General features: G+C 41.6%; 1 protein-coding gene across 1 annotated transcript in view; it reads right to left on the minus strand.

The window, feature by feature from the left end:
* LOC135446537 (sodium/hydrogen exchanger 2-like) overlaps positions 1-21,139 on the minus strand; it is a 33,891-nt gene extending 12,752 nt beyond the window's left edge. Inside the window, exons 1-5 of the mRNA XM_064710424.1 lie at positions 20,860-21,139; positions 14,970-15,433; positions 9,427-9,677; positions 2,644-2,861; positions 1,067-1,269 (exon numbers count right to left, since the gene is read on the minus strand). Of these exons, the coding sequence (XP_064566494.1) occupies positions 1,067-1,269; positions 2,644-2,861; positions 9,427-9,677; positions 14,970-15,433; positions 20,860-21,139 (1,416 nt within the window). The remainder of the gene's footprint in view (positions 1-1,066; positions 1,270-2,643; positions 2,862-9,426; positions 9,678-14,969; positions 15,434-20,859) is intronic.
* Positions 21,140-27,289: the final 6,150 nt, after the last annotated feature.

Raw genomic sequence — 27,289 nt, forward strand, 5'->3', positions numbered from 1 at the left:
CAAAGGACAATTTGCTTCTATTTCCATTTAAAGGAGGAACTGCGAGCTCCTTCTTCATTCATTTTACAGTCATCCTAATGTCAATCTAAACCTTGGTTTAATGAATAGTTACACAAACAATCTCCTCTGTAGCCCCCTCCCCAAAGATTTTACAATAGTTCAGTTAAATGAGATTATTCTAGAAAATAAACTGCCTTATGAAAGAATGATGCCAGGCTTTTCTTTGGTAAATCATGTTGCATCTCACAGCACATACCATTTATCTCCATATTTTAAACTATTCCGTCCTTCAAAATTAGTTTTCATAGAAGTCAACCTGACCTACCTGACCTCCACCTTGCCCTTTGCCCAAGCATGAGCACAGATGCTTGCTTCCCACACCAACTTTTTCCATGTAAAAGGCAGAGTAACAAAATTCTACTTTTTTTCCCACAGACCTGAAATTTCATTAATAGCCACTCACATCTCTCTCACTGCTCTGGATAATGACCAGTCTGATCTGTTTATCTGATGGGCTTGGCATCCTGTACATTTTGCAGGTTTCAGTCTCTTGCTCATCCTTGACGAGGTCTCCATGGCCAGGTGATCATCAGAGACAAGTTCTTTGTGTCCCAACACACACCTGGTGCTTTTCTAGGGCTGTCCAGCTGGTTTGCAGCATCACTTCCTAACACCTAGACTCCAGTTCACCTGCCTGGGCCCTCACTGTCTTTAGCTCACTGTGCACTATGTCCAGCACTGAACTGCTGGGTGAACACACCAATTTAAACATTCTAGGAAAAGGAATTAGTGCTGAAGCTGTGCCCAGATTATCTTCCGTCTCTACTCCAACACTAGTCTTAAATACTTAGTGCTACTTACATGTTAGCATAAGGACTTAATATCTGGCATACTTTTGCTACCTGCCTGTGGTACGCACAGCATTTTTTCCACTATGACTATGGCAAGTACCTTCAAGTATGTTCCTTACAGTAATTAAGTTAGAAAATTTTATTTTCTATCCATTAGAGGTACTTATTTACAACACGTCTGAGAAAGAAGAAGTTCAGGACGAGAAAGGTACTACCTGAATGAAAACCGTAAAGAATATCACCACGATAACAGCAGTGATGAACAATTTCTTCCTGGGAAACACAGCAGGAGGAAGCAGAAATACAAGTGAAAAACAAATTGCTCCTCGGAGACCTCCATAGGCAATAATAAATTGGTCCTTGAAAGTGAGAGGTATTGTCCGGAATACATTAATGATCTGAGTCAGAACAAAAACACCTGAGGGAAAAAAACAGAAATACAGAGAGGATGGGGGAAAAAAGGGAACTTCAGAACTAGCCCATGATGCTAATATTTGTTTAAAAAAACTTTTATTTGCTTCTTACTTTTTATTTGCTTCTTCAATATATATTATTAAAGAAATGAAACATTACTTAGCAGCTTGAAGTACCATAATATTAAATTAAAAAGCCTTAGAAACGTCATTTTAAACATATTTAGTGAGCTAAACACCTCCAGTCAGCTGGATTTAGGACCTGAAGCAGCTAATAGATCTCCACAAGACAGCTACCTGCTAGACTATACCTCTAAAACAGCAATAATTCTCTGTGTCAGTAAAGACCAAGACTCCTAATTGCTTTTTTAACTGCATTTGAGGTGATTTTGAAAACTGGTTTGTCTCTTCCATCAATCTGTGCTTTGAACCCTGAAAATTCCTGTTCACTCAATTTTACTCACACAGACATGAAGAATGCAGGACTGGGGATGGGGGGACAAGACACCAGTGCATGCTGGTGTACCTTGGAAAAAGGTTCCAGGGATGATTGGAGTAAAGGAATAAAGGCAGGTGAAGGCAGCAAGCATGGGGGGCAAGAGCTGGGTGGCAATCAGGATGTTTGGCTGCTTTTCAGCATATTGATTCAGCATATTGATTGTGGAGTGGTAGGTGCAGTAGTAAGAGTCCAGGTTTCTGCTCTGCAAGGAGACTTGGGAGCTGGATTAGAGCATGATGCACCTTTACACATGCAGGGACTGAATCATTAGGGATGAAGCTGGGGAGAGGAGCAGATTCAAGACCTACCAGCCTGCCCTGCACTTAGCTCTCTAGGTAAAAGAAAAAGAGTAGTGCTTTAAATTCAGGAGGGATCATTTTCTTTCAGGAGTTTTTCTTTACACTTCAATTACAGCATTTCACGGTTTGGTACTATTCTTGTCAATGACTGTGAAAATCCCAAAGCTAGTAAACATAAATTATAAACAAAACAAAAACAAAGCAAAAAAATCCCACAAACAAACAAAAAAGCAAAAAAAAAAAAAACAAACCTCACAACCTTTTTAATTCCTGAATGATTGCTAATTATTTTTACCAAAATTTGCTCATTTGTAATTAAAAGTTTACTTAAATACATGTATTGTGATAAACAGGCAGACTGCTTCTCACTTTAGGTAAGTAAGATCATGGAAAAACTGATTTTTAAGTTCCATTTTAGGGAAAAGTGGAAGCTGACACTGTGATATAGGGCATGTTACTAATACAAAAACCATTCCTCAACCTGATGGGTCTCTGTCTAATTTTTGGCAATTTCTACTTGATAAGAAAAAAAAACATTTCACTTGCAAAGAATACTGACCCATAGTCAGAGACTTGCTTACCCAGTGCCCTCCAGATTAAACAGAACAGGAGGGTGAAGCTAACAAAGGCCCAGTTCCACTCATGGTTCTTCCCAACTGTAGACACACCCATGAAGATGAAGATTAAAGTCTCACTGACACTGCTCAGCATCTTCATGAAATATTTTATTGTTGTATAGGATTTCTGAGAAACATTTTCCTCCACGTATTTATTCATGGTCATGGCACAAGCTGTAATCCTGAAATGGAAACATTATCCCATATTTCATTTGCCTTATTTTTTTTTAGCCTTTCTTATATCTATATAATATTATTCATTTTCCCTAGTTCTCTTTAAAATGCAAAGCATAACTTATTCCATACCCAATCTCAAATTTACAGCCTTCAATTTTGGGTATGATTTATTTTTTTTTTCTGCAATGGGAAGTTTTCTGAGGAGACATCAGTGCATGGAGAGTTTTTTCACGTACTAACTGCACATGATCTGTGCAGGGCTCACTCCAACTCTGTTTTGAAAGGGGCAAAGATGAGGAGAGATAGGGATAGCCTTGGAAAACAGGAGTTGCTGCATCTTTTGCTGCTGAGGGACATCAGACAGGGTGGAAACTGCATATCCTGGGGCAGGGCAGGACTTCCCTCCTTCCCTACCAGCAGCTGTCCAACCTCAGTGGCAGTGACAGAAGCCAGCTCCTCTTTCCAAGCAGAGTAAGCAGCAAGGCTACAGACAATTTGTCATCCTTCACCAGTTGAGACCTGTTCTGCCTGCACATAGGGCTGAGAAAAATATCAGCAGAAATAACACTGCTGCTGCTGCACATTTAAAGCGTCTACAAATGAGTGAAACGGGCATCTCAGCTGATACATGAGAGAAAAGAAAGGGCTCACTGTAAATGCATCCACAAGTCTATTTTTGTATTAGCAGAGTTTGTTAATCCTGGGTAAAAACATTACTGGTTGTACATCACTTGCTCAGTGTGGCTGCCCACAGTCCAGGGATGGCTGAGGACCACTCAACTACACATTTACAAGTCTAAAGGTAGTTAGCAGAGCTGGCTGGAGGATAACTCCAAGGTGGTGTCTCAGTGTAGGGAAAGACAGTCTGAGCTCACTAATAATTATCAGGGAGGACAACTAAGGCAAGATACATTGTGAAACAGCTGTCATTCCTGGTTCTACTGTCTAGGGCAACATCTGCTCTGATTTCCTAGTGAAAAACATTATCTACATCCCTGTATGGGTTCTCAGTCAAACCCATCAAAGTTTGTGCTAAAATATTTTAGCACACTAAATCTAAACAAAGAAAGAGAGATGTAATTACATTGTCTTTCTGAATACAGCCAACTCATCTAGGGTTATTTATTCCAGTTACACCAGGTTTTCAGATATAAGTATTTGTTAACACAGGGGATATTTCTTCATGCTGAAATCTCTGCACTTCTCTCTCTCATGGGGCAGGAGGGCAGGTTTGCTAGCATCTCTGAAAATTTCTGTTGAAATCTCCCAAATCTTGTGGAGATTTCACTGCAGAAACTCTTCTGCTAAGCAGCATGTCCTGCCTCTAAGCCAAAGGCCCCATCTCTGAATCACTCTGAACCAAACACCTCTGAATGTGTGAATGCAAATAGAAAGGCAGACTGGGACAGAGCTCAGAAAAACCTCACTGACATTATGAACACATGACAATATGAACATGCCTGGGTTCTTTCTTCTAAATAAGGGATTAAAAAAAAAATTGCAAAGCAGGAGGAATCCCAGAAGCAGCAGTAGCTTCAAAAGGACCTTCATACAGTGAACTTTCTTTGCATTTTGCAATAGGGAATCTCTAGCAGCAGCTCAGGTTGTAGTCACTGGCAGATTCTGAACACATTTCTCTTGATTAATTAAAGTTAGCTTTGTCCAGAAGTTTCCTTCTCTTACATTGAACCACATCTACAGCCCCAAAGTGGCTGGGCAACAATAATTCAGAAGGACAAGTCTGGGAGGACATGTGGACACTGGGAGAGGACACAGTGTACTCTGTTGACCTCTCCCAAGCAGCAGAGACCCTGAATATACATCAAAGTGAAGAAAACCCAAGGATAAGGATGTGATATGGGGACAGATGCAGTCTGATGGGGCAGATAGTGGCTTACAAATACAGGCAGAACAGATCACCCACTCTGCCCTTCACCCTGCAGTTTTGCCCACCTGTACTTGGTGATGGAGAAGGATCTAGTCAGCACAAAATGCCCATTGACATGCAAAGACTAACTCCATCCCTAAGCAAAGTCCAAGTCTCAGGAGGAAGAAAGCCTCACTAAGGCTATCCCAGACCCCCATCTATATGTTGTACTGAAATAATTGTCAGCCCTCTTCTCACTGTCAGTTGATTTCACCAGAGTCCTGAACAGAAATGTCCTAGGTGGTCCACAGGTAGCATGCTGCCTGGGAAGCAGAGCTCATCCTGTCTACACAGGCTCCACTGTGGAAGATATAATGTAGATTTCATAAGCATGCAAGCTTTGTCTCTGAAACACTCAGTGGTTAAGGTAACATTTCTAGTTTGAGCACATGGTTAGGATAACAGAGGTGCCAATACTGACAAACTGATGATGCTTTTCACAGCTTTCCTTCTTGTTCTGACCTTAGTTACCCAGATGGGGACTTACAACAGATCCCACATCATGTGCCTGAGCAATAAAGTGGGAGAGGACCTGGCACACGCATAGATTTTGTTCTGACAAGAAGCAGCACCTTGGTCAGGACATGCCCTCAAGCCCAGAAGCCTTCAAACACTCCCAGGTTCCTCAAGTTGTACACTGTTCTGATGATCAACCACAAAAGTACATGCACCAATCTTCTCAAATCCACTTAACACTTTGACCTGCCAAAAGCCTCATACTCAGACCAGCTCTTCACTGCACTGCCACAGCCACCAAGACATCAGCTATGCCTGGGTTGTGCCAGCTCTCCTGTGTGCACACTCCTTGTCTGCACAAGTGTAGCCAGTCTGCTGCAGCCCAGCTGCTCCCGCTGATGGCACTCACTGGAGCTGGCAAGAGCAGGGCCAGCGAGTGCAAAGGAGCAAGAAGGCAGTGGGTGGGCTGGAAAACAGCCATTCCTAGGCCCAGTGTCATTTCAGAGTCCCAAAGCAGCAGCTTAGTGCCCTGAAGCATTAGGACTGTCAGGTCTGCATCAAAGGCACAACAAAACACACAGTACTGTTTATTACCTCCTTAAAATAAATCGTTCTCATGATTATAGTAATTTAGGAAAGCCCTGCAGCATAGGGAGCAGGGAATCACGCTCCGGACATGGTTTGTTTTTGGAACCTGAGGTAATGGAGACACTGTAAATGGATGTCTAAGATAAGAATCTGTCACCAGATTAATCAGAATCCTTGCAAGCTGTAACTTAAAACACCTACCATGCTTACCCACTAGAATTTAAAGGGACAACACTCTTATTTTCAGTCACATTTTGCATTCATTCAATTAGTGTCAAGCAACAGAGTTGGTTCAATGCTACAAGGAATAGAGCTGCACACAATTTGTTACTCTTCAGATAAGTAATATTCCATACCTAATCACTGCTCACTTGGAATCAGGTATCTCTTTAAAGTATTTACTTACATGAGAAAAAAATGTTGAAGTCTCCTTCATTTGAAAATTGAGTGGGGATACAGTGTTAAAATTTAGTATAAAATCAACGTCTTTATGCAAGGTTTTATATACATTATTATAATAAATTCTTCACAAACTAAATTTTTACTGTCACAATGATCAAAGTCAAAGCTTAGATGTGTTTTATTTTACATTTTTTACCCACATACATTAATTCTGGCTTCCAGTTCTATGACCTGAGTAGTTGCCTTGGTCAAGAAGGGGAAGGGAAAAGCACTTCATTGCAATTAACCTGAAACATTCCGTACTTCTGAAGAATAAAAGTCCCACTGTATAAACAGTACAGTTTCTGTCAGGACTGCAATAAACTAGGCCACTGGGTTCAATCCTCAAGTTTCCTTGACCTACTAAATTTACAGTAGTTTCAATGTTTGCTCCTTTCAGACTGCTAATTCATTGTTGCAAAAAAAAAAAAAAGAAAAAAAAAGAAAAAAAAGAAACCTATATTAAAACTTCTGCTGCTTCATAGCCTTTATGAGAAATCAGTAAGCAGAAAATGCAGCATGGAAGCAAGTGACTAAAGTTCAGATTTGGATCTGTATGTTTTACAGCTGTGATCCTCATTCATGCCCAGCTCTGGTTACAGTAGAAACTCTTTCCCTCCTTCGGAAGAGATTTTCTCCCCGCAGCTCGCAGGGGCATGGTTCAGTCCCTTCACTGCTGCAGCCAGGTAACCTGGTGCAGGGGTTATACACCGACATTTCAGGAATTGTTTATCCTTACAATGAGTACACAAACTTATCAGAAGAGGGACAAGTGCCTTTCGTTCCCTTCTATTCCTCTGCCAGTGAATTCCTACTTGCCCAGGAATGAGGCAATCTAAGTATCTTATTTATTTGGTAACACTGTACGTTCCTGCTCATGTCCTTGCCCTAAAGTATGGTACAGCATGTAACCACAAGGTCTCACTGAGTATCTTTATAAACCTGGTTATGAAAGAAGTGGGAATCAGTAGTTTAACAGGCTCATGTGGATGTGGGTGAAAAAGGGGAGACCAGGCAATTATTCCTCACAGGCTGAACTGTAAATGGCCACAGAAGCAAATAATAAATAAACTATCTTGGTTGTAAGGGACATTCCAAGGTCATTTGCTCCAACTACCTGCTCAAAGGAGGGCTGAGTTTTAGATCAGACCCAAGCAATCCAGGCAATCGCTGCAAAAAACAACAGGGAACTCTCGTTAACACTGGTGTGTGTTTTTGCACTGTGACACAGAGCAAATTACTTTCTGTAGTTCAAAGGCCAAAGAAATGTGACAAGAACGGGGCAGATTTACTCCAAGGGGATGCAGAGATTGCAGGAGCTCCAAGGCTGTCAGCAGCACTGCTGGGAGAGGACAAGCTTTAGGGCTTATAGCAGCTGAGACCCTACAGGGCAGCAGAGCACCCTTTTGTCTCAGCTGGGATGTTACTGCTGCACACAGTTCTGCCAGCTACTACAAAGTATGCTTAGAGACAAAAACAGACAGAACATTTTAAAGATAACTCATTTTATACTGTGCTGTTTGAGGGTGAAAATAGTTTGTTTCCTCTTCTGCACCCATTCAGGGGCCACTGCAGAAACTAAAATGAACAGGTTGTTAGTGCTGTGGGAAGCACTGGTGTGCTGGTGGCAGGCACTGGCATGTGGTGGGTCCCTTGATCCACCAGCAGACCCAGCATGCCCTATTCATTGTGTCCTGGATGCAGCATGTCCAAATCAGTATTTTCATAAACACTGCCTCAATTTTTTCCATGTACAGTTTAGCCACATGTTTTTGGTTTAGAAACCCTTTAAGCATTTGATCATAGGATGTCAAGGACATTTGGCTTTAGAGGTGGAGGAAACTAGAAACCACACAAATGCTATGAATAGAAGCTATGGAAAGAGATGGCACATTTATGAACTCGGTCAAAGTGGATGCATATGTTGCTTTATTTAGGCTCATATCAGAGAAAGAAACCCATGTAATCTTTAGCTCTTTACTTGCATTAAAGTTCCAACCCCTGTTGTTTCATGGCATATTCCTATTTTTATACTACTGAAATCATCACCCATAAGTTTCCTTGAAAATCGCTTCCCAGCCCCAGAAAACCTTATACTGGCATGATTGCAATAGTAAACCTATCTTCACTTGCCTAAAAGATAATAATCAGATGAGGTATTATCGAGTATTAGTGACACTCAGCAGCAACATCTGAGCTTACACAAAAAGCTCTACTTCTCGTGCCTGAATGACTCATATTTGCCACTAGAACAATAAAAAGTCATTAAAGAAAGTTGACTTTAAAAATATTACTTGGAACCAGAGCAAAATATTTAATTATATCAAATGTCATAAGGGCTCTTTTTTATGTTGAAGTTCTTACAGTATAAACAGAGTGAAGAGAAAGGCTGTGATCTTTTTTTACTGAAGACGAGGAGTGCAAAACCAGAAGTGAAAATATTTGAATCTGTTGGAAGCGGGAAGAAAAATATTATTTTATACATAATGATGTATACAGAGAACATTGTAACACACAGGCACATGTATTAAGATACTAAACTATAGGATTATATCACCACTGGACTGCAAAGTTTACATTCACCCAATCCTTATTGTGCATGTAGTCCAACAGAAGTTTGCCTTAATGATATATACATTGTCTTCATTGAATGGTATTTACTGGCTGCTCACATGACTAACTGTTAAACACAGTTTCACAATACATTGGCATCGAAAGTGAAGGCAGCTCATGAAGTTCCCTGCTACCACTGCCGCTCCTTCCCTGCCACCATTGCTCCTACATCACTGTGGGCCACTCCACACCCATGCCCTTATGAATAGTTGAAGGGTCACATTAGGACACAGGTCACCAATGTGACCTGGGTTAAAAAAAAGCCCACTGAAAATACAAGTGAATATTTTTAACTTGGAACATTTCAAAGATACAGCTCATGATGTGATGCCATGAGCAGTTTTAGTGACACAGCTGGTGTGGTGGCAAGCTGAGAATGCGGGGCGGAAGCGGGAGGGAAGAGGCCGGAAATCCTCAAGCCAGCAACTGTGCCATGCACTGTGGAGCAATGCCACATGGCAGGGTTTGCAAAAGCTGATCCTCTCTCCAATTCCCTTTGGCACTCTTACTTGGATGCTACGAGTACTGAAGTTTGTGGTACTTACGCCATGATGCCCGAGAGATGAAACATTTCGGCTGTTATGTATGACAAGTAACTGTACAGGAAGACAAAGAGTGGCTCAATCACTCGGATTTTATGGGTGAAACGGGTGGTAAAGGCTGCTACAAATCCCAAAAGGATTCCAATCAATACTCCACCGATCCCCACTATAAAGAAGTTAGCAATCCCAGCGAATATGTCAATAACCTTAATTGTGCGCATCTGGCAGAAAGACTTGAACAAATTGTACAGGACCTATGAGGAAAAAGAAAGCACATTATCTTTGTGAACTATTCTTAATTTCCCTTCATGCCATTAATGTTCCTCTGCTTAAATGTTGAACTTCGAATTTCTCTATCTAACTTGAATTTGCTTTTTTAGATATGCTGTTATTTATATCTGGCATGTTATTTGTCATCCATATATATCAGGGAGATACCAAAGACAGATAAATATAATTACTCCCATTTTTGCAAAGGGGACAGATTTCTTCACCCATGCCACTCTGGGGGCCAGGAGCATAAATCTATCTAATTCTTCTTTAAAATCATTTATTTACAGAGCTCCTAATGTACATTTCAGATTTTCCCCAGACTAAAAGAAATAAAACAGAAGGAGAAAAAAACCCCACAGTTTCATAACCAGTGAAAAATCAGGTTATTTTCAAATCTGTTTGACCTACATGACACTGAGAGGTAGAGTACTGAACTAGACCACAGATTCATCTAAACTGCTGGGGTAAGAGGGGATGTAGAGGCAGCTGGGGATGGACAGTGACCACCTCAAGGAGTAAAAGAAACATGGTATTTATTAAGTCACTGCTCTTTCTCAAAATTCTTGGCCATTAGGAAGTCAATGGTTTAAAGACTGTTCAAAATATTGAGTATTCCTAGAGATTTGGATTTTGTTGCCATTAAAAAAACCTGTTGCCATGTGTTTGCCCAGTTTAATTTTCAAAGCATTTATAACCATCCTTCAAAACAAACTAGGTCTATGGGACTATCACATTTCCTTAGCCAGAGACCCTTTTTGTTTTATACAGGAAACAGAACAATCTGAAGACCACATTTCTCTAATATACAGTGTTTTAATTTCTCCAAAACAGAAACCAATGGAATCAGTTACTATAAAAAAAAACTTTAAAGGGTTGCCCCATCTGCAGATCCACCTGGGAAATTTAACCATTCCATGGTGTTGCATGTATGCTCCCAGCCCTGCAGTGCCAGGGTGGCTACACCGTCCTCTTGTACAGAGCAAACTTTGGTCACGGGCACCTGTTCCTACCACAGTGGGTTCACAGACTAAGCCAGTGACCAGTCATCTTAGACAGCTTGCAGGAGCTAAATCTCAGCTTTCTTTCTAGTCTTCTTAGTACACCAAACAGGTTTCTCTATCAGGAATGCTATTTGAGATCACATGTTTTATCAGTACTCGCACTGTGCCAACAAAGTAGGTGTTTGAGCAGTGGCTGTGGAAGGATTTTTCATGTTTGCACTCTTGTTCTCTCTCACAGGACAGAACATAAGCTGTTCAGCCCTCCTTAGTCAAAACTGGGTAAGTCTTACAGAACTGAAAGTTTAATGCAAAGACATGGTTTATTATGGGTCCTTTGGGCTAAGTGAAAGGAAAGAAATGAAACAGAAAAGAGAAAATATATTCCAGAGCAAGCATGAAAATAGAAGGTTAAATCAAACCTAGAATAATCGCCAGTAATTTTCATTGCAAAGCAGCAAATACAATAAGAGCAGGATCATGAACTATTTATTAGATAACAATGAGGCTCTCAGGATGAGTCCACTTGGGAGAAGTGTCCTTTTTCATCTGCACAAACCCCTTGCTGCCCTGAGGCAGGCTCCCAGCCTTTTTGCCCATTCCTTGTTATTATGTACTGTGCAGGAAGGAAAACAATGTCACAGGCTCCACAGTTTTTCCATCTGTTTTGATTTGTAGACCTTATGGATTTGCATGGAGAGAAGTATACCAGAATTAAACCTGCTGACAGTAGGAGTGCCTTTGCTGGTCACTTTACAAGGACCTCTCATTCCACACACTCCCAGGACTCCATTAATCACAGTCTGAAGAATAATGTTGACTTGTGCTGTGTGCAAAGAGTTGCCCTGAGTCACTTGTTGAAACTTGGGATGATCTCAGAGTTCTGTGTTTCTTTAAGACACCTACAGAATCTGACCTGGCAGAATACTCTCTTGGTACATATTAGAGAAGCTGATTATTTTATTTAATTGGCATTTTAAATAGTATTTTTTAATGTTTTAAAAAGTAACTATATAAATATATACAAGGCTAGTTTCTAAAGGTTCTTTACAAGGTTCCTGTAAAGAAGCAGAGAATTCTGATCTATCAAAGCTTTTCCATAATGTCACTTCCTAGTGAAGCGTTCACCCTGCAAATAGAATGGAGCCTGCTGCTCCACATGGAGACATCCTCATAAATCTCAAGTCTAATGCCATAAATTATTTGAAAGAAGAAAAGCCATTTTCTCCTTTGTACCTCAGCCATGGTTAAAGCAGGAGCTACAACTATGGAATGTCATGAACAGGATTTTAACCTCGTTGTTTTTTATTTACACTGTTGCAAATGAGATCAAAATCAGGTTCACTTCCCTTTATTCTACAGCAGTTCAGTTTTACTGAGCTTTCTCTAAACTTCCAGGAGCATCAAACACCAACTCTGGTCACATTTTTAATGCATCTGATGTGATAACAGAGGGATTTTTTGAAGTTCAAGATTTTCACTTACTCAATAGCCTTCACCTGACCTCACTGAAGGTCACACCAAGCAATATTAGTCACTGACCACTTTTTAATCTTGTCTCAGAGTATCTCTGAAACACTAATTGCTTATTTTCATCAGTTCTCAGTTATTAAGTTTTTAATTCTAAAATTAGGGCACTCTAAAATAATGTTGTCAGCAGATGCAGAGTACAAAGTACTGCTGTAATGTTTTCTAACATGGGAATAATATTATTATAATGACACTGGCTCCTTCTTTCTGATTTTAAGCCCGGAATTGGAGTTTGAACTTCTAACACTCAGCTGTGATCTTCTCATTTATTATCACCTTGCTTGTTATGTCTGACTCAGTTTCTTGGTAAAGCACAAACTCTGATCAAGAATCCAATTATCAAATAATGTCCTCTGTCAAATTCAAGTTCCAAAATTCCACCAGTGGAAAAAAAAAAAAAAAAGAACATTCAAATGCACAGACATATTGCAAAAACTATTAGGCATGGAAGACAACCTGAAAAATGCAGCAGAACTCATAACTCCTGAGAAAACACACCTTTCTTTATATACAAAATGAAGGTGTGGGAGCACATTCTCTGGAAAGGAAAGCATAGATGACACAGCTGTTCTAATAAAAGTGCATTTAGTAAAGCAACTGTGTTTTGCACTGCCTATCTGCATAGCCCCTGGTTTTTTGATATTGCAGTGGCCATAGGAATTAGGCAGCTTCCATGGATGGCCAACCTGCATTCAACTCCCTTCCTGCCTCATCCCCACATGCCACTGCAGGCCCCTGCCAGGGCAGGTGGGATTCAAGGGCTCCAGAAGATGAAAGCTGAAAGGTTCTGAGTTCTGCTGGTTGCTGGTCCTGTCAGCTCCCCATAAAACAGGGACAGAGGAAGGGAGAGTACAAAGCACCACCTTCTCCAAGCCCAGGGCTGAGTAGCCTGGCAAGGGCTGCTCCAGCAGCATCTGCTTGGGCAGGGAAGGCAAGGTCCTGTCAGGACAGCCGCAGGAATCTGTGTGACATTTTAGGAGTCACATTTTAGGTATAATCATATGGTTGCAGGTGTGCAAAAACATAACAAGGAACCATTAGCAGACCAATTCTGTGCATGTGGAAACAGCTTGATCTCTGTCCAAGTGCTGCCTTTGCGTGATAGGAAGTAAGACCAAAGGTACTCCACATTCCTTTCACTCCTTCATAAATATATGTAAGGCCATAAGTGCATTACTGGACTGTCCCTACAGACTCCTCAGATTATCTTCCCTCTGTTAGGGCATCTGGGGAGGCAGGCCATAAGGAAACCTCCAAAGAAGACAATAATGAGGCCTACAGAAAAGTTACACATTAAATTGCCATGCCAGCCCCTATAAAAATGGTGGTGGTTTAGAGAAATTTGCCTTTGGGAAATAGCACATATGAATATGCCCATGATCAGGATGCAGAGTTTTCCTAGCAAATCATGCTGTATTAACTGCTGCCTCAGTGGCTGACTTTCATTGAAAAAAGTGATTTTGCTGGGAAAAATCCACCAAACAACAAGTTTTAAATAACCAGATTCTTTCCCCCCCCAAAAAAAAAATTGTATGAATAGACATCCATCACACAAGTGGCATTAGAGTGACTAGAGACAGACCCAGACATGGCTGAGCTGCTAAGCCTTTTGAAACTCAGTATGTGCACCTATTTATTTACAGGACTGGCTTAAAGTACCAGTTTAGCATTGGCAGGCAGTTCCAACTGTAAGCTAATGAGAAAAACTAGGTTTTAAGGCAAGCCTGTAAGAGGAGATGTGATTCAGCTGACTGGATAGCAACAGATTCAGGTAAAGCATGCAGTCTAAGTGAAGAAATAATAGTATTCCCACAGACACACAAGAATTTATCAATACCAAGGCTCAAAATAAATTATGACATATACATGTGTTAAGCAGGTGAGGGAAAGTCCATGAAAAGGGAAAAACAGGTAAGGCAAAGTCCAAGAGAAGGGGAAAACAGGACAATTTTGCATAGAATGGGACTGGAATAAGAATCCAGGGACAGAAACAGGAAAGTGCAGACCCAATTCATAAATCTTTCTGATCCTTCCAGCATATGAAAAACTGTACTTCTATGTCTCAGAAAACAGAAAGCATGCTAGGATATGGCTGGCATGGGCAGGATTTCAAGGCATGAATAAATGGGAGTAATGACCCAGACAGTGTCATCAGGTACAAATGAGGAACACTGAGGGGGGATAATGGAATTTGCAGATTGCTGTCCTCAGGTCAGCACCACAACCCCAATTCAGCTAGTTAATGATTAGAAATTATTGCCTCCAGGTGGCTGTCTTATCTCATCTGTAGCCTGGGATACATGTATTGGTTTCAGGGCAGTTCCAAGTGGATGGGCATATGCAAGTAGTTAACCTCAGCAAGGTCCTGTGCCATGTCCATGATTTGCCATCCTCCCCATTAACACACTACAACACCCCACACCAGGCCCTTTCCCTTTCCTGTCCAACAACATTTCTGCAGGTGAGGAAAATGTACAGTTTCAGATTACAGAAGTAATAGAACTGCAAAGATACAGAAACTAGAATGATCAGTAGTAAAATTCCTACAGTAAATATGTTACCATTACTCTCATGTAGTAAGGCTACTGTGATTTCTAAATCTAAAGTTTAAAGAATTAGACACACTAGCACACCCTGACTTCCATCTAGTAGCAAATTGTAACCAGATACAAGGAGATACAACAGAGCAGCATGTAAACAATCATTCATCATTCTTATCAATTGATCATTTATCAAGCAACTTACCACAGTTATAGCATCATTCAGCAAAGACTCTCCAAACACCAGGATATAAAGCTGCTCGTTGACGTGGATATTTTCAAAGACGGCCAGCACCGCCACAGGATCCACAGCTGAAATGAGGCTGCCAAAGAGCAAATTCTGCAGCAAAGTGATGTCAGTCAAACCAAATGCACTGATCTGGCAAATTCCATACAGGGAAATTCCAATGCCGATGGCATTCCAGAGCGTGCCCACCACAGCATACCAGAATATGGTACCAAAGTTCTCAAAGAACAGACGAGTTGGCATAAAATATCCAGCGTCAAGTACAATAGGTGGTAACAGATACAAGAAAAACACATCACTGTTCATTACAGGTGGGGACTTCTCCTCTGCTCCAAAAATAATCCCACCAAGAAGCAATCCAACCAGGATAAGGAGACAGCTTTCAGGTACTATTGAGGGCAACTTGTGATAGAGATGAAAGCCTTCAAAGGAAATTCAAACACAAGAAAGGGAGATGGTTACTTGTACAGAATCCATAAGATTATTCTGGATTCTGTTATTGTCATTTCTATACTAAACAAACAGCGATTGCAGGGCAACTTCATTTCAATTGCAAAGACTGAACTGGACATCCAGAATGGATCATGGCAAATATGTTGGCTAGCATAGTTAATTCAATTGATTTGGTGGACATTGATAGCTAGACACTCCACTTATCAGCTGTGTGCAAGGGTACTCTCTGTGAAACTGTGGGGATTTTTAAAGCATGGAATGCTCCAGAAAAATAATCCAAACACTTCTATGGGGTAAATTACATCTAGGTAGAGAAAAAAATATCATGCTAACCACTGCTTCCTCTCTGGACAGCTTCACCAAGGAGTTTAAAGAGCACTTTAATTTCATTTTTACTTTTAGAGTCTCAAAGCTAGTGAGGGGAACTAGCACAAGTGACTTCCACCCAGTCACCCATGATCACTTCCCCCACAACCAGAATGAAGCATTTACAGACAAAATTATTATTTTTAGTGGAGCCTCCAAATTAATTTCACAAGAGTCAACATATTTTCCATAAACTGACAATAAGCTGTGGCCTGTATTATTATGCTCATTCTTCTGTATCATATGAATTGTAGTAGAGTCAGGATTATCTCCTAAAAATCTGTGCAAAGTACTGAAAAAATCAATTTTTAAAGGTTCTGAATGAGGACTTAGTAGTTGAATGTTACTTAGCCTTCTAAAACTCTCAAAGCCATGCTTTTTTGATTTAAAGATTGATTCCAATTACTTATAGAAGTTGGCTGTTTTAAGGATAATTCTGGTAAGGAATGGGAAAAGCTTTGAAGGAACTTACTCTGGCCAGTCTAATGGAATGATCAACCTTATGCTCCAAGGTCACATTCCAGGTCCCAGCGATGCCAATCTCTTCCAGACTCCTCCTTATCTATATTTGGCCCACATAATTATATAGAAATTGATCCACACCCACAAGATCCCACAATCCCTGCCTAACTAAAAAGCATTTAAATTATTTTAAATGAGAGCTGCACAGAAACACTGGGTGTGGTAATAACGGGCGTCTATTTCAGAAAAACTATTTCAGTAAAAATCACACCTGCAGTCAAAACAGTTAAATGTCTGCAATCTGGGTATAGTTTACATCAAGTTTCCCAGTTTCAGGGTTATGTATCTTGTGACACCTATTTTGTTAACTCTCCTTTCACCATTGATTTTTTTTCCAGTTAAAAGAAACCTGAACTTATATTTAGGAAAAACACATGGTTAAGATGGAGCATGAGTAAAGTAGTTTTAATCTATGGACTTTTTACTTCAATATTCTGTAACTACTAAAGCTGATTTTAAAAGCAAGTAGCTCAAGCTGCATTTTTTTTCCTTTTTAAATGAACACAGACTGCTTTAAATAATTAGAAACACAGCCTATGTCACTCTTTAGGACTGCCAAATTCATTGCCATTCTTCAAAACCAGAACCACCAATGCCCTATATTGGCAGAACAGGTAATGATCCTGGAAAAATCAAGATTTTGCAGTTGGAGACTTGACTCTTCACCTTTCAGCTGCTTACATATAAACATTTTATGATTCATCTTGGTTTCTGCAGTGGCAGAAATACAATTCCAATACAATGGTCAGGAAGTTTCCCCTGAGTAAGTAGGTTTTGCCAGAAGTTTTTTTAAAACCTTCAAAAGTAAATTCTAAATAAGTTCCTCAATAAAAATTCAAGAGAAGGGAAATTATGTAAACGCAGCTTTTGAAAAAAAAACAAAAAAATACCATCAATTGTAATACAATGGCAGTGAAATGTCTACTGTGAATTTAAAAAAAGAAAATCTTTTCTCTCCTTCTTTACAAATTACTCTGGAAAGTTCATGGCCTCTCAGAGATTTGGGATTCCACCTCATTCTTAAAGATAACAGAAAGCCTCCCACTAAGTTAAATATGCTTTTTACTAACATAAACAGCATCAAAACTCCTGGAAGACTTTCTGCCTACATGAAAAGTATTCAAGGGTGATTAGGGACAGGCTGTGGTTCCTGATTTGAAGAGCAAGGATTTAGAGTCCAGTGCATATCAAGTCAGTAGGAGATTCTCTGCCCAATGAGGGACATCTTCCCTGCTCTGTCGGATTCACAGCCACAGGGTCAGGATCACCCTGGGAGCAGTTCCCCTGCAGCACAGAATACTCAGACTTTCATGCTGAATGCAAGACTACAGCTCCTTTCTCCTCCTCTGACCCTGCCCTTGGGCTTCAGGTTATGCAGTGACTCAGCTTCAACAGCATGGAAGATGTTTATTGAGTAAGCATCCTCCATATATCATAGCAAAAATGACAGTAGGATACTTATCTAAAGTCAAGTTCAGTATGTTTCAAGATAAAAGACCTTAGAATCTCAGTTTCCTTCTTTTTTTGGGGTGAATTCCAATGCTTTCTGATACTGGAAATGCCACTGAGATAAACAACATAAACCTTCTTTCAGGAGAGCAGGTTTGGAAGGGTATCAGCTCAATTGCCAGAAAAAATACTTCTCATTGTGCATTTGTGATTAAGCATAGAAATAATGGGAATGTGGATCGGTTACACAGTATTTTGTAGGCGTAATAGCATAAAATTAAGAAAAACTGGGGATCAGGTAGACTAGTCACTGCTTAGAGACTCCAGCATGTTCAGGTGCAATGGTCCCATCTAATACACCCATGGAGTCCATCAGCATGTGAGTAAAACACCTCTGGTATCAACACACAAAACAAGAAATAAGTGGAGGTAGTCATGAAATAATTCCATTCAAGGTAATTTATTAGATTTCAAATCATGCTCATGTCCTATACGGGAATAAAAAGCACCGTATTCCTAATATCCTTGTGAAAATGTACCTTGTTAAAATGTTCAAGTTCTGCTTGACAACTTCAGGCTTTCCTTTCTTATGCTGCCTTTCTTGCTCCCTCTAAACCAAGCTTACAGTGACATGATCACTGCAGGATCAGACAAACCTTTCAGGTAAATTCCCCACAAAAATTAGCAAATTCTGGAACATTTCAGCTCTGGTGAAACTGCACTTCTGTGAAAACAGATTTGTTAAAATATTCATAACCAGGTGCTGCAGTTAAGTATTCTTTGGGATCTTTCACACACTGAGAGTGCTGTTGCTACACAGGACCCTATCTTCTGAGCTCCTCACAGCTGAAAAGACCTTAGGGATCTGTTCATAAAGGTTTGATACTCGGCAGTGCCAAGTGTAAGCATTCAGTGCCTAGCCCCAGAAAGGAATTTGTGATGCCAGATTAAGCACCGAAGTTTCCTGGGCAGTGCGGGAGTTCGAGGTGGATCTCGCGCTGCCTGGCATGGCAGGGGCAGGATGCCCCTGCTGCCCAGCAGGAATGGTCAGGAGAGGAATGCTTCAGAGAGCCTCCCCTCTCAGAGGGCCCCTCTCAGGGCCACAGGCAGTGAGGTGGGCTGGGAAACCCATCTCCATCCTTTTGAATCGGGACACATGGCTCATTCCTAGTAACCAGTAGGACACGGCAGAGCATCACTGGTGGTTCAAAACTGCCTATCTGGGCTACCTTCAATAGAAAAGAAAGCATAAAGCAGTGAAAATTTGATGGGGAATGTGACTTAGGAGCGATGGGAGCCTGACCTGGGAAGGTTTACCTGATGCACTCACTGGATAAGGAAGCACAGACAGAGCTCCAGGAGCAAGAACTGGATGTTCCTAATTCCAGTCCTGGAGTCAGGGCGCCTGCAGATAGGTGTGGTGAAGCCGAGCACTGCCACACCTAGGGCCACTCCTGCATCTGGCCCTCATTGCTCTGCGCACACGCACTGACAACAGCCTGCCCTAGATTAGCCACACTTGCTTTCACATGGTGTAACTGAAAGGATTTTAAAATTATACCTGTTTTTCTTTACCTGTGCTGTTCGCTTGCTTACTTTCCAGAATCAGACTGGAAAATTAAAGCAGTCAGGCAACTTTTTTTTTTTTTTTAGCTTTTTAGATGCCCATGCACCAGCAAAATATGATTACAGTCAGAATGTATAGCTTTACTGAAATTATGTATTATTGTGTCTGTGTATTTACATGTTTGAAATGGCTTTAATTTTAATAAAAACCTTTAATAAAACACAAACTTTTTCAATAGTTTTAGCTTATACAAGAGTTTTCGCTTTATCTAAACTCAGAAGCCAGAGTAATTTTCAGCTCTCAACAGGCAAAATTCTCTACCAAACTCCCTATTTCCTGGTTATTAAAGTTTACAGTATATTTGAGTGTATCATATTTGAACACTCATACTTAAGACTAAGCATGCACCTTTAATGCATTAAGACACACGCATCAGGATGCATGCCTGTTTAATGGCTGCAACACATTATTTCTGCAGCAAGTCATGGTAGCAGACCAGGTTACTTGGGTCAAGGATCAGGCCCCCAGCTACAATGTTAGACATGGCAGGAGGTGAGTACAAATTTTTGTTTTTTCAGAATCCTAATTACCTGATCACTAACCAAATTGTGACACAGTCTATTCAAATGTCACAAGCAGAAGTTAAAAGTTTTAACTTTGATAAAAATGTTTTATCAGAATGAGCATGATGGTGTGTTTTATGATAATCTGTGCTGCAAAGTCAGAGTTCTGAATGAAACTGTAATGTGGATAAACTTACTTATTTTGTTCCCAGAACTTTACTCCTGATATTATCTTCTAGGTAAGAAGATACAAAGTTCACAATTCATAGAGACTTACTGGATTTTAAATAGCTATCTAGCACACCATTACCTGACAGTTTTTAGCTGATTATGCTGTACTCATTTCTCTGTTTGGGACATAGAAGCTAACTAAAAACATGACATGTAAGCTGCACAAAACTCAGTGAAACTATGCAATGCAAATGTTTTCCACATGAGGGAAGAGGTGGCCTTCCTTACTCTTACAGTGCTGTCTTTTATATTTTTCTCGGGACTTAAGTGAATGGTGGAAAAGCAGAGTAAGAAGGAGGCATACTCTACCCTCATAAATATTTGCTTTCCATCGATCCGTTTTTCTGCTTTGAGACTGTCATTATACCCGGCGTTATTTTAAGAAAAAGAAGACTGCGCTCAAATGACAGCAGAGCGATCAAGAAAAAATCAGTCATGCACCGGCTGAACTCGGGGGTTTACGGTCCCCGTAGCCCGGGGTTTACCCGACCTTTTCTCCTCCGCACCTGTCCTAGCTGAGAGGACCCCGATTTCTTCCAGCCAAATCCCGCCCGAGCATCCCGCTCCGCGGAGCAGCACCGGCCCCTCCGTGCGCCCCGCGCCCCCCGCGCCGGGCACGCACCGCCCCAGCGCGGCTCTGCGCTCCGGCCCGGCCCGGCACCGGCACGGAGGGAGGCTCGCCCACGGCCCCGCTCACCGATCTTGGCGAGGGAGGCCAGCAGAATCCAGAGGGTGATCTCGAAGGGGATTTGCACGTGGGGGTAGTCCAGGGTGAAGACGTGCAGCCGCGTCTCCTCGAAAGCGGTGCCGCTGGGGCTCGGAGGGGTGCCGGTGCCCATCGCCGCGGCGCCGGGCAGCTGCCCCTCCGAGGTGGCCCGCGCCTCCGCCGCGCCGGCCGCCAGCGCCGCCAGCACGGGCAGCAGCGCGGGCAGCGGCAGCAGAGGCGCGGCGGGGCGCGGGGGGCCGCGGCCGCCCATGGCGTCCCCGCTGCGCTGCGCTACAGCCCCGCGCCGGCCGCCGCCACCATCCCCGCGCCGCGGGCACCTGCCGCCGCCGCGGCCCCGCCTCCTCCCGGTGACTGGGCGAGCCCCGGCCGGCGCCTCCAGCCGCCCGCGGCGCTCCGCTCACCCCGGGCCGCCCCCGGGGCCGCCCCCGCGGGGCCGAGCTGCGCGCCGGCCCCATCGCCCCCGCCGCCCCCGGGTCCGGCCGGCCGGCCGCGGGGCAGCGCCCGGGCGGGACCCTGCCCGTGTGTCCCGGGTCCCAGCGCCGCCTGCCCCTGTGTCCCGGGTCCCAGTGCCTCCTGCCCCTGTGTCCCGGGTCCCAGCCGCCGCCAGGCGCTGCGCCGTAAGCGGGGACCCCGGCAGCAGCTCCTGCCCCTCAGCACCCGCGGGGAAGAACGGGGCTGCGCAGGTGTAGGCAGAGCCAGGGGGTGTTCTTCTAACTGCAGGTTACGCTAAGAGAGATATATATGCAGTTATATAAATACATACATATATATATATATATATATATATATATATAGTTACATAAGCTAATCTAAAGTGTTAACACACTCTGTATGGATAAGCCTGCGGATACATTTAGAGTCTTTAAATATATGTATCTAAGCGCAATTTAGGGATGCACGTACATCTATACACGTACATGTAAATGTATACATACATACATATATATATATGCTTATGAATGTTTATATATATACATTAATGTTTACATATGTATGTGTGTATAAGCATATGTATTTTGCCATTACCAAATGCAGAATAGGTGCCTCTACCACATATACAAAAGATAGCATACTGTTCGGAATTACTAATTAAAACTCTCTTAATTTGGAAAGTTAAAAGAGTGCATATTGTATACATATATGTATGTAGGTTGATATATATATGCATATGCCTAATATATAATATAAGTATATTATATTATATTATATTATATTATATTATATTATATTAGTATATTATATATTCAATATATAAAATAATATATAGTATATTGTCCATATGTTTCCACCTCTCAAACATGTGATAGTCATAATCTGATTTATGTTATTAAGAGATAAACATTCTATTAATTCAGGCAGTTAAAATTACACACTGTGTAAGCATATATGATCACTCGTACATATATTCTCATATATGTGTATATAAATATACGACTGATAATATATGTATGTGCCAGTTTGTGTTGTAAATATTGAACATGTGACTGGCAAAATCCTCTTTCTAAAGGCACCTCAATCTGATTCCATCAGATACTGCTGATCACCAGGTTTCTGTATTTCATGAAAGAATGAATCTCACCCATGATTTACTCATGACTTCATCACTCATGAGTAAGACAGTATTCCAAAGCTCAAACTCATAAAATCTTTAGAGCACACCATTCTGCATGCCTCTGTAGCAAAGCATGTCTTTCTTGGCTTCCAATAAAACTAAAGCAGGAAGTAGGAGTTATTTTTTTTCACAAATTTATCAGTGGCTACTGTTTCTGTAGGGTGTTAAGGTTCAGAATCAATTAGCTGAATATCTGTAATTGTCATTTACCTCAGAACCTGAAAAAAGGCCACTAAGCCTGTGGTTTTAATGACAAATTTTAAGACATTATATTAATAAAAAAATTGCTCTTTATTTATCTACAATGCAGTCAGGAAAACATATTTTAATAACAAACCAGTATATACATCATCTCTCTAACTTGATACAATATCTTCATATCTTCTTTTATTTGTTTTATTACATTCTCTGATATAAGAGAAACACATAAATATTGCCAATTCTGAGGACTTTTCCTTTATATGGAAAAGGAATACAAGAAGAAAATGATCTTTCATTTTTGAATCTCCTTGTCCCAGTCAGACCATCCATAAGAAGAGAAGTCTAATCCTCAGGTGAAGGTGATAGCACTATTTATTATAAATAATAAATTTAATTTAGTCTAAAATTACAAGATCTGTAATGGTACTCATATGTTTCATTTTATGACCTTTTCTGCAGATAAAGAAAACCTTTCTGAAAAATAAGGTTATGAAAGCATCAATACCTGCTCTCCTAGGATCCCTTCTATCTGCAGGATGCTGCACTAACTGAGACATTTATTCAGTGCTGTTAAGTATTGATAAGAGCAAGCTGTCCCATCAACCCTTTTCTCTAATATCACCTCATAATTCTGTTCTGTGCTGGAATTCATACCCCATCCAATAACACAGCCAAAATACACTGTAGAGCAGGGAACTGAGCTGCTGTGCAGCAGCCCTGCAGGTGCACCAGCCACCAGACCAGTGTTTGGACATTTGTGGATGGCCTGAGGAATCTCACTTTGACATGAGAGGGGAAAGAAGACTATGAGTGGGAAAAGAGTGAGTCATACTAAAGTGGAGGAAGGTCCATTCTCATGGAAAATGTTCGTCAGTGCTGCCCTGTTCATTACAGGCAGTGAGGGATGACAGAACACGGTGCTGCATGCTGGCAGAGACAGAGAGATGCCTCAGCACCCAGGTCATGTGCTTTTCGTCACAAAGTTTCACTCACACACAGGAAAACGGACCCTTCCTTGGGGTCCAGATATTTGCCATTATTTGTCCTCTTATTCTCCTCAACTCCAAAAATAAAAGGGCACAGACAGCAGAAATCCCTCTAGCTATGACACTGCTGTGGGTCTGGTTAATAGGCTAACTTTCTTTTTATATTAAGAAAATGAGAAGTTAGTAAACGGGAATAAAAAAAATGACAGAAAGATGTCATTAATCTTGAGCCTGGAGACTTACATGCCAGTAAGAAAAAGGGAAATAATGCATTGTCACATACCCCAAAACACTTGAGACAATAAAGAAAATGGGTATTGAGATTAATTATTAGAGATGATAGTATATTATTAAACCAAACCAATATATTTTATGGATGGATTGTGTAAATGAGACTATCCACCATTTGAACAGGAATTTCCCTTACAGAATAGAATGATGCAGCCGGGGAGTGGACCCTATTTGACTTTGGACCCAGCTGAAATGGTTGCAGTGAAGCTTAGCTTGGTACGAGGTACTGAAGCGCTTGTGAAGATTCTGTCAATATTGTGACACATGCCACTTTTCATTGCCACCAGTCCTGGTCCCACAGATGCTGAGGGTTTCACCACGGGTGGAAGGTGTTTGAATCCAGGCAGATCTTTGCCTAGGACAGCAGAATGGGCTATGATATTCCTGTTACCTCTGCCTCACCTAGGTAGGCTGTGTGAGACAGCAGCAACAGCCTCACTTCCCTGCACTGCCCTTCGCACTGTGCCCAGCCCTGCAGGTGTCTGTGCAAGAAGCAGCTTCTCCTGAAGCCATGACTGGGGACCTCTCCATACAGAGAAGACTATCCCTGAGCTTCAGTGCTGCCCAAGAAGGGGAGGGAGGGGGCTCAGGGAGAGCTGTAGGGGAGACGTGAAGGTGTGTTGCTGGCGCCGCGGTGTCTCGTCATGGCTCTGCGCCTGACAGCTCAATGCATCTGCTTCCACTTCAGAACAATTTTCTGTCAGGTCGCTCCGCACCATTTCAGTGACAGCACAAACAGAGAGCACGTACGCTGCACTTGCCTGATTCCAGCTGATCCATGGAGGAGCTTCCCCCAGAGCCCCCAGCGCTGCTCCCTGCCCCCAGCGCTGCGCCATCTGCGCCCGGCGCGCTTTCATCTCCTTAATTCTGCTCGCAGGCACTGTCTGGCTTACCAGATACAGTGCTAACAGCATTTCACGTGACAAAGGGCATGTTATTTCATACATCAAGATGCTAACTCACATGATTCAGTTTGTTTACCTTTTAATCCTTTTATTGATTATTATTGAGCAAGGGACTGCCCAGGGTACCCACAGAGCGCTGTTTGGGAAAGGGAGGCATTGGCAGATCCACCACACAAGTTTGCAGTAGCTTGAGTGGTTCATACAGGTGTCAGGACAGTTTAGTTTTACTTTTGTTGGAATAGGGACTGTGACTTTTTCATTGTAAGCATGGCTTTGAGTTACGGGGTTGTATGTCATCTGTGTTTATTAATCCAGTTTTATCTATCTTTTTAGTAGCAAAGATCAGCCCATTGCTATTATAAAAACTTTGCTTTCACAATAAAAAGCAAAATAAGTAATTTGAAAAAAAAAAACCCAGAATTTTCACTGTATCATAAATTTAGCTCCGCATGTTAGGGATTCTCTAAAAATTATGAAGTGATATTTTCATGCTTGATGTTCTTACCTGTCTTGGTCATCAGAGAAGCATTCTGGAATGCTAGTATGACTACTTCAGTAACTGGATCCCCTACAAGAAATGTTTTAGGTCTTCTCCTGTAATTATGATCAAAAATCAAAATGGTTGGAGGGGAAATCATAAATATAATAACAATCATTTGTCCTTAATTTTCATTGTTGTTCTAGCTTGACTGAAAATTTCAGCAGATATATTCTATTGCTAATGTTTTATTTTGATGGAAATTAGCCCTGTGCAGGGAATTTTACTCTTGCATACTTCTTGAATTTTCCCTGACACAGTCCATATAGCAGTCCATATATAGCAGTAAAATCTGTTCTCCTTGTTCAGAAGAAAAGTATAAATTTCATCATTCTTTCTAGTAAGTTCTCCAAAACAGCCAAACACTTTTTCCAGTTTTCCCCAAAAGTATTTTCCCCTAATGCACAGGAGACAAACACAGACCACCTTTCTGAAATACATTAGTGTGTTAATGAAATAAATTTGTAAAAAGTCTAGTATTTCCATTGGAAAAAGGAAGGAATTTTCTGGGCTATATCAGGCAGAGAGGTGGCTCACCTTGACATCTGCAGCTGTATGGGAATCACAGTTACACAAGGAAACCCTGTGCCTGTAGTGCATGCAACCATGGTGTTCCGGAGTTAAGTGAAAATACACATCAAAGAGGGGACATAGATTTTTTTTTTTTTTTTTTTACTTGTTTAGAAGCAGCCTCATTGAAGATTTAAGGATTATAAAAGAAAAACATGCTTGACGAGAGTGGTTTTCTCTAGGAGTGGGGGCTGGTCACTCATCCACATGCATTATGTTAACAATCATTTCTCAAAACCTATTCCATTAGGAGTTAGACTCTTTTATAAGGGCTGTGTCATCAGGGCCTTGACTGAATAACTTTGTCTCTAAATCCATTAATTAGTGAATTAATATCTCAACTATCAAATGATTTATTATCTGAAATCCACTCTCCATTTAGGATGTGTTTTTCCACAGACCTTTCAGGACTGCTTAGCAACCATCCCCATGAACCAGGTCCACCAGAGGCATTATACCTTGCTCATGTGGGCACTTTAATGGCAGCAATTTAGCTCTGCAGGTCTGAACTTTGGTTAGCCATTTTAGGGCCCTAGCTCTGTTAGCAGTTGTGTCTGCACAACTTATTTAATTGGAAAGAGTGGAGTAAGGGGATAGGTACAATCAGCTTTCTAATATTCCAGGACTCCAGGAATGGTAGAACCAGCAGATTGCCTGGCAATAGATGCAGAACATGAGGGAAGGAGCATAACTATTTTTTTAGCCTTCAAAAGCAGCCCCATAAATGAAGTGCTGAATTCAGAGTGATGAGCTCTGCTTTTCTGGGGTCTCCTTAGGCCACACTTAGCAGCAGTCACAGCACCAGCACAGTTATTCTAGTGTGAAGCCCTGAGGGAGCAACATGTTGCTGCTTCTGTGGATTACCACCTCCCCAAAGCCAGGACTAACCTGGGCTTCAGAGTAATTGCACCCATGTGAACACTCTCCTAAAGACTTTTCCTAAGGCTTTCCCCAGCCAGCAGCTGTGTACACTGCTCACCATGAGTAAGCATCTCCAGCAGATCCAGCCAGGAAGCCCTGGAGAGCCTTTTGTGCCTCACACCAAATAACTGAGAGGTTTCAGCAGCACTGCAGGGCATCAGAATTCAATATCATCCCAAAGAACAAAAAGTGACCTGTCATAAACCACTGCAGGAGGGCTAAGTGATGTTTCTAGCTCCAGAGGGACATATATAACCCAGGAGGACTAATAACCCATGAAGTTAATTTCTGCTATTGCTTCAAAGTGAAGTGCCCTTCTGTTCATAAAACAGGCCAAATCGAGAAGAGTCACCCAGAGAGTGATTGTACTGTTTTT

This window comes from Zonotrichia leucophrys, chromosome 1 (genome assembly GCF_028769735.1).
Source record: "Zonotrichia leucophrys gambelii isolate GWCS_2022_RI chromosome 1, RI_Zleu_2.0, whole genome shotgun sequence".
In the NCBI taxonomy this organism is placed as follows: Eukaryota; Metazoa; Chordata; class Aves; order Passeriformes; family Passerellidae; genus Zonotrichia; species Zonotrichia leucophrys.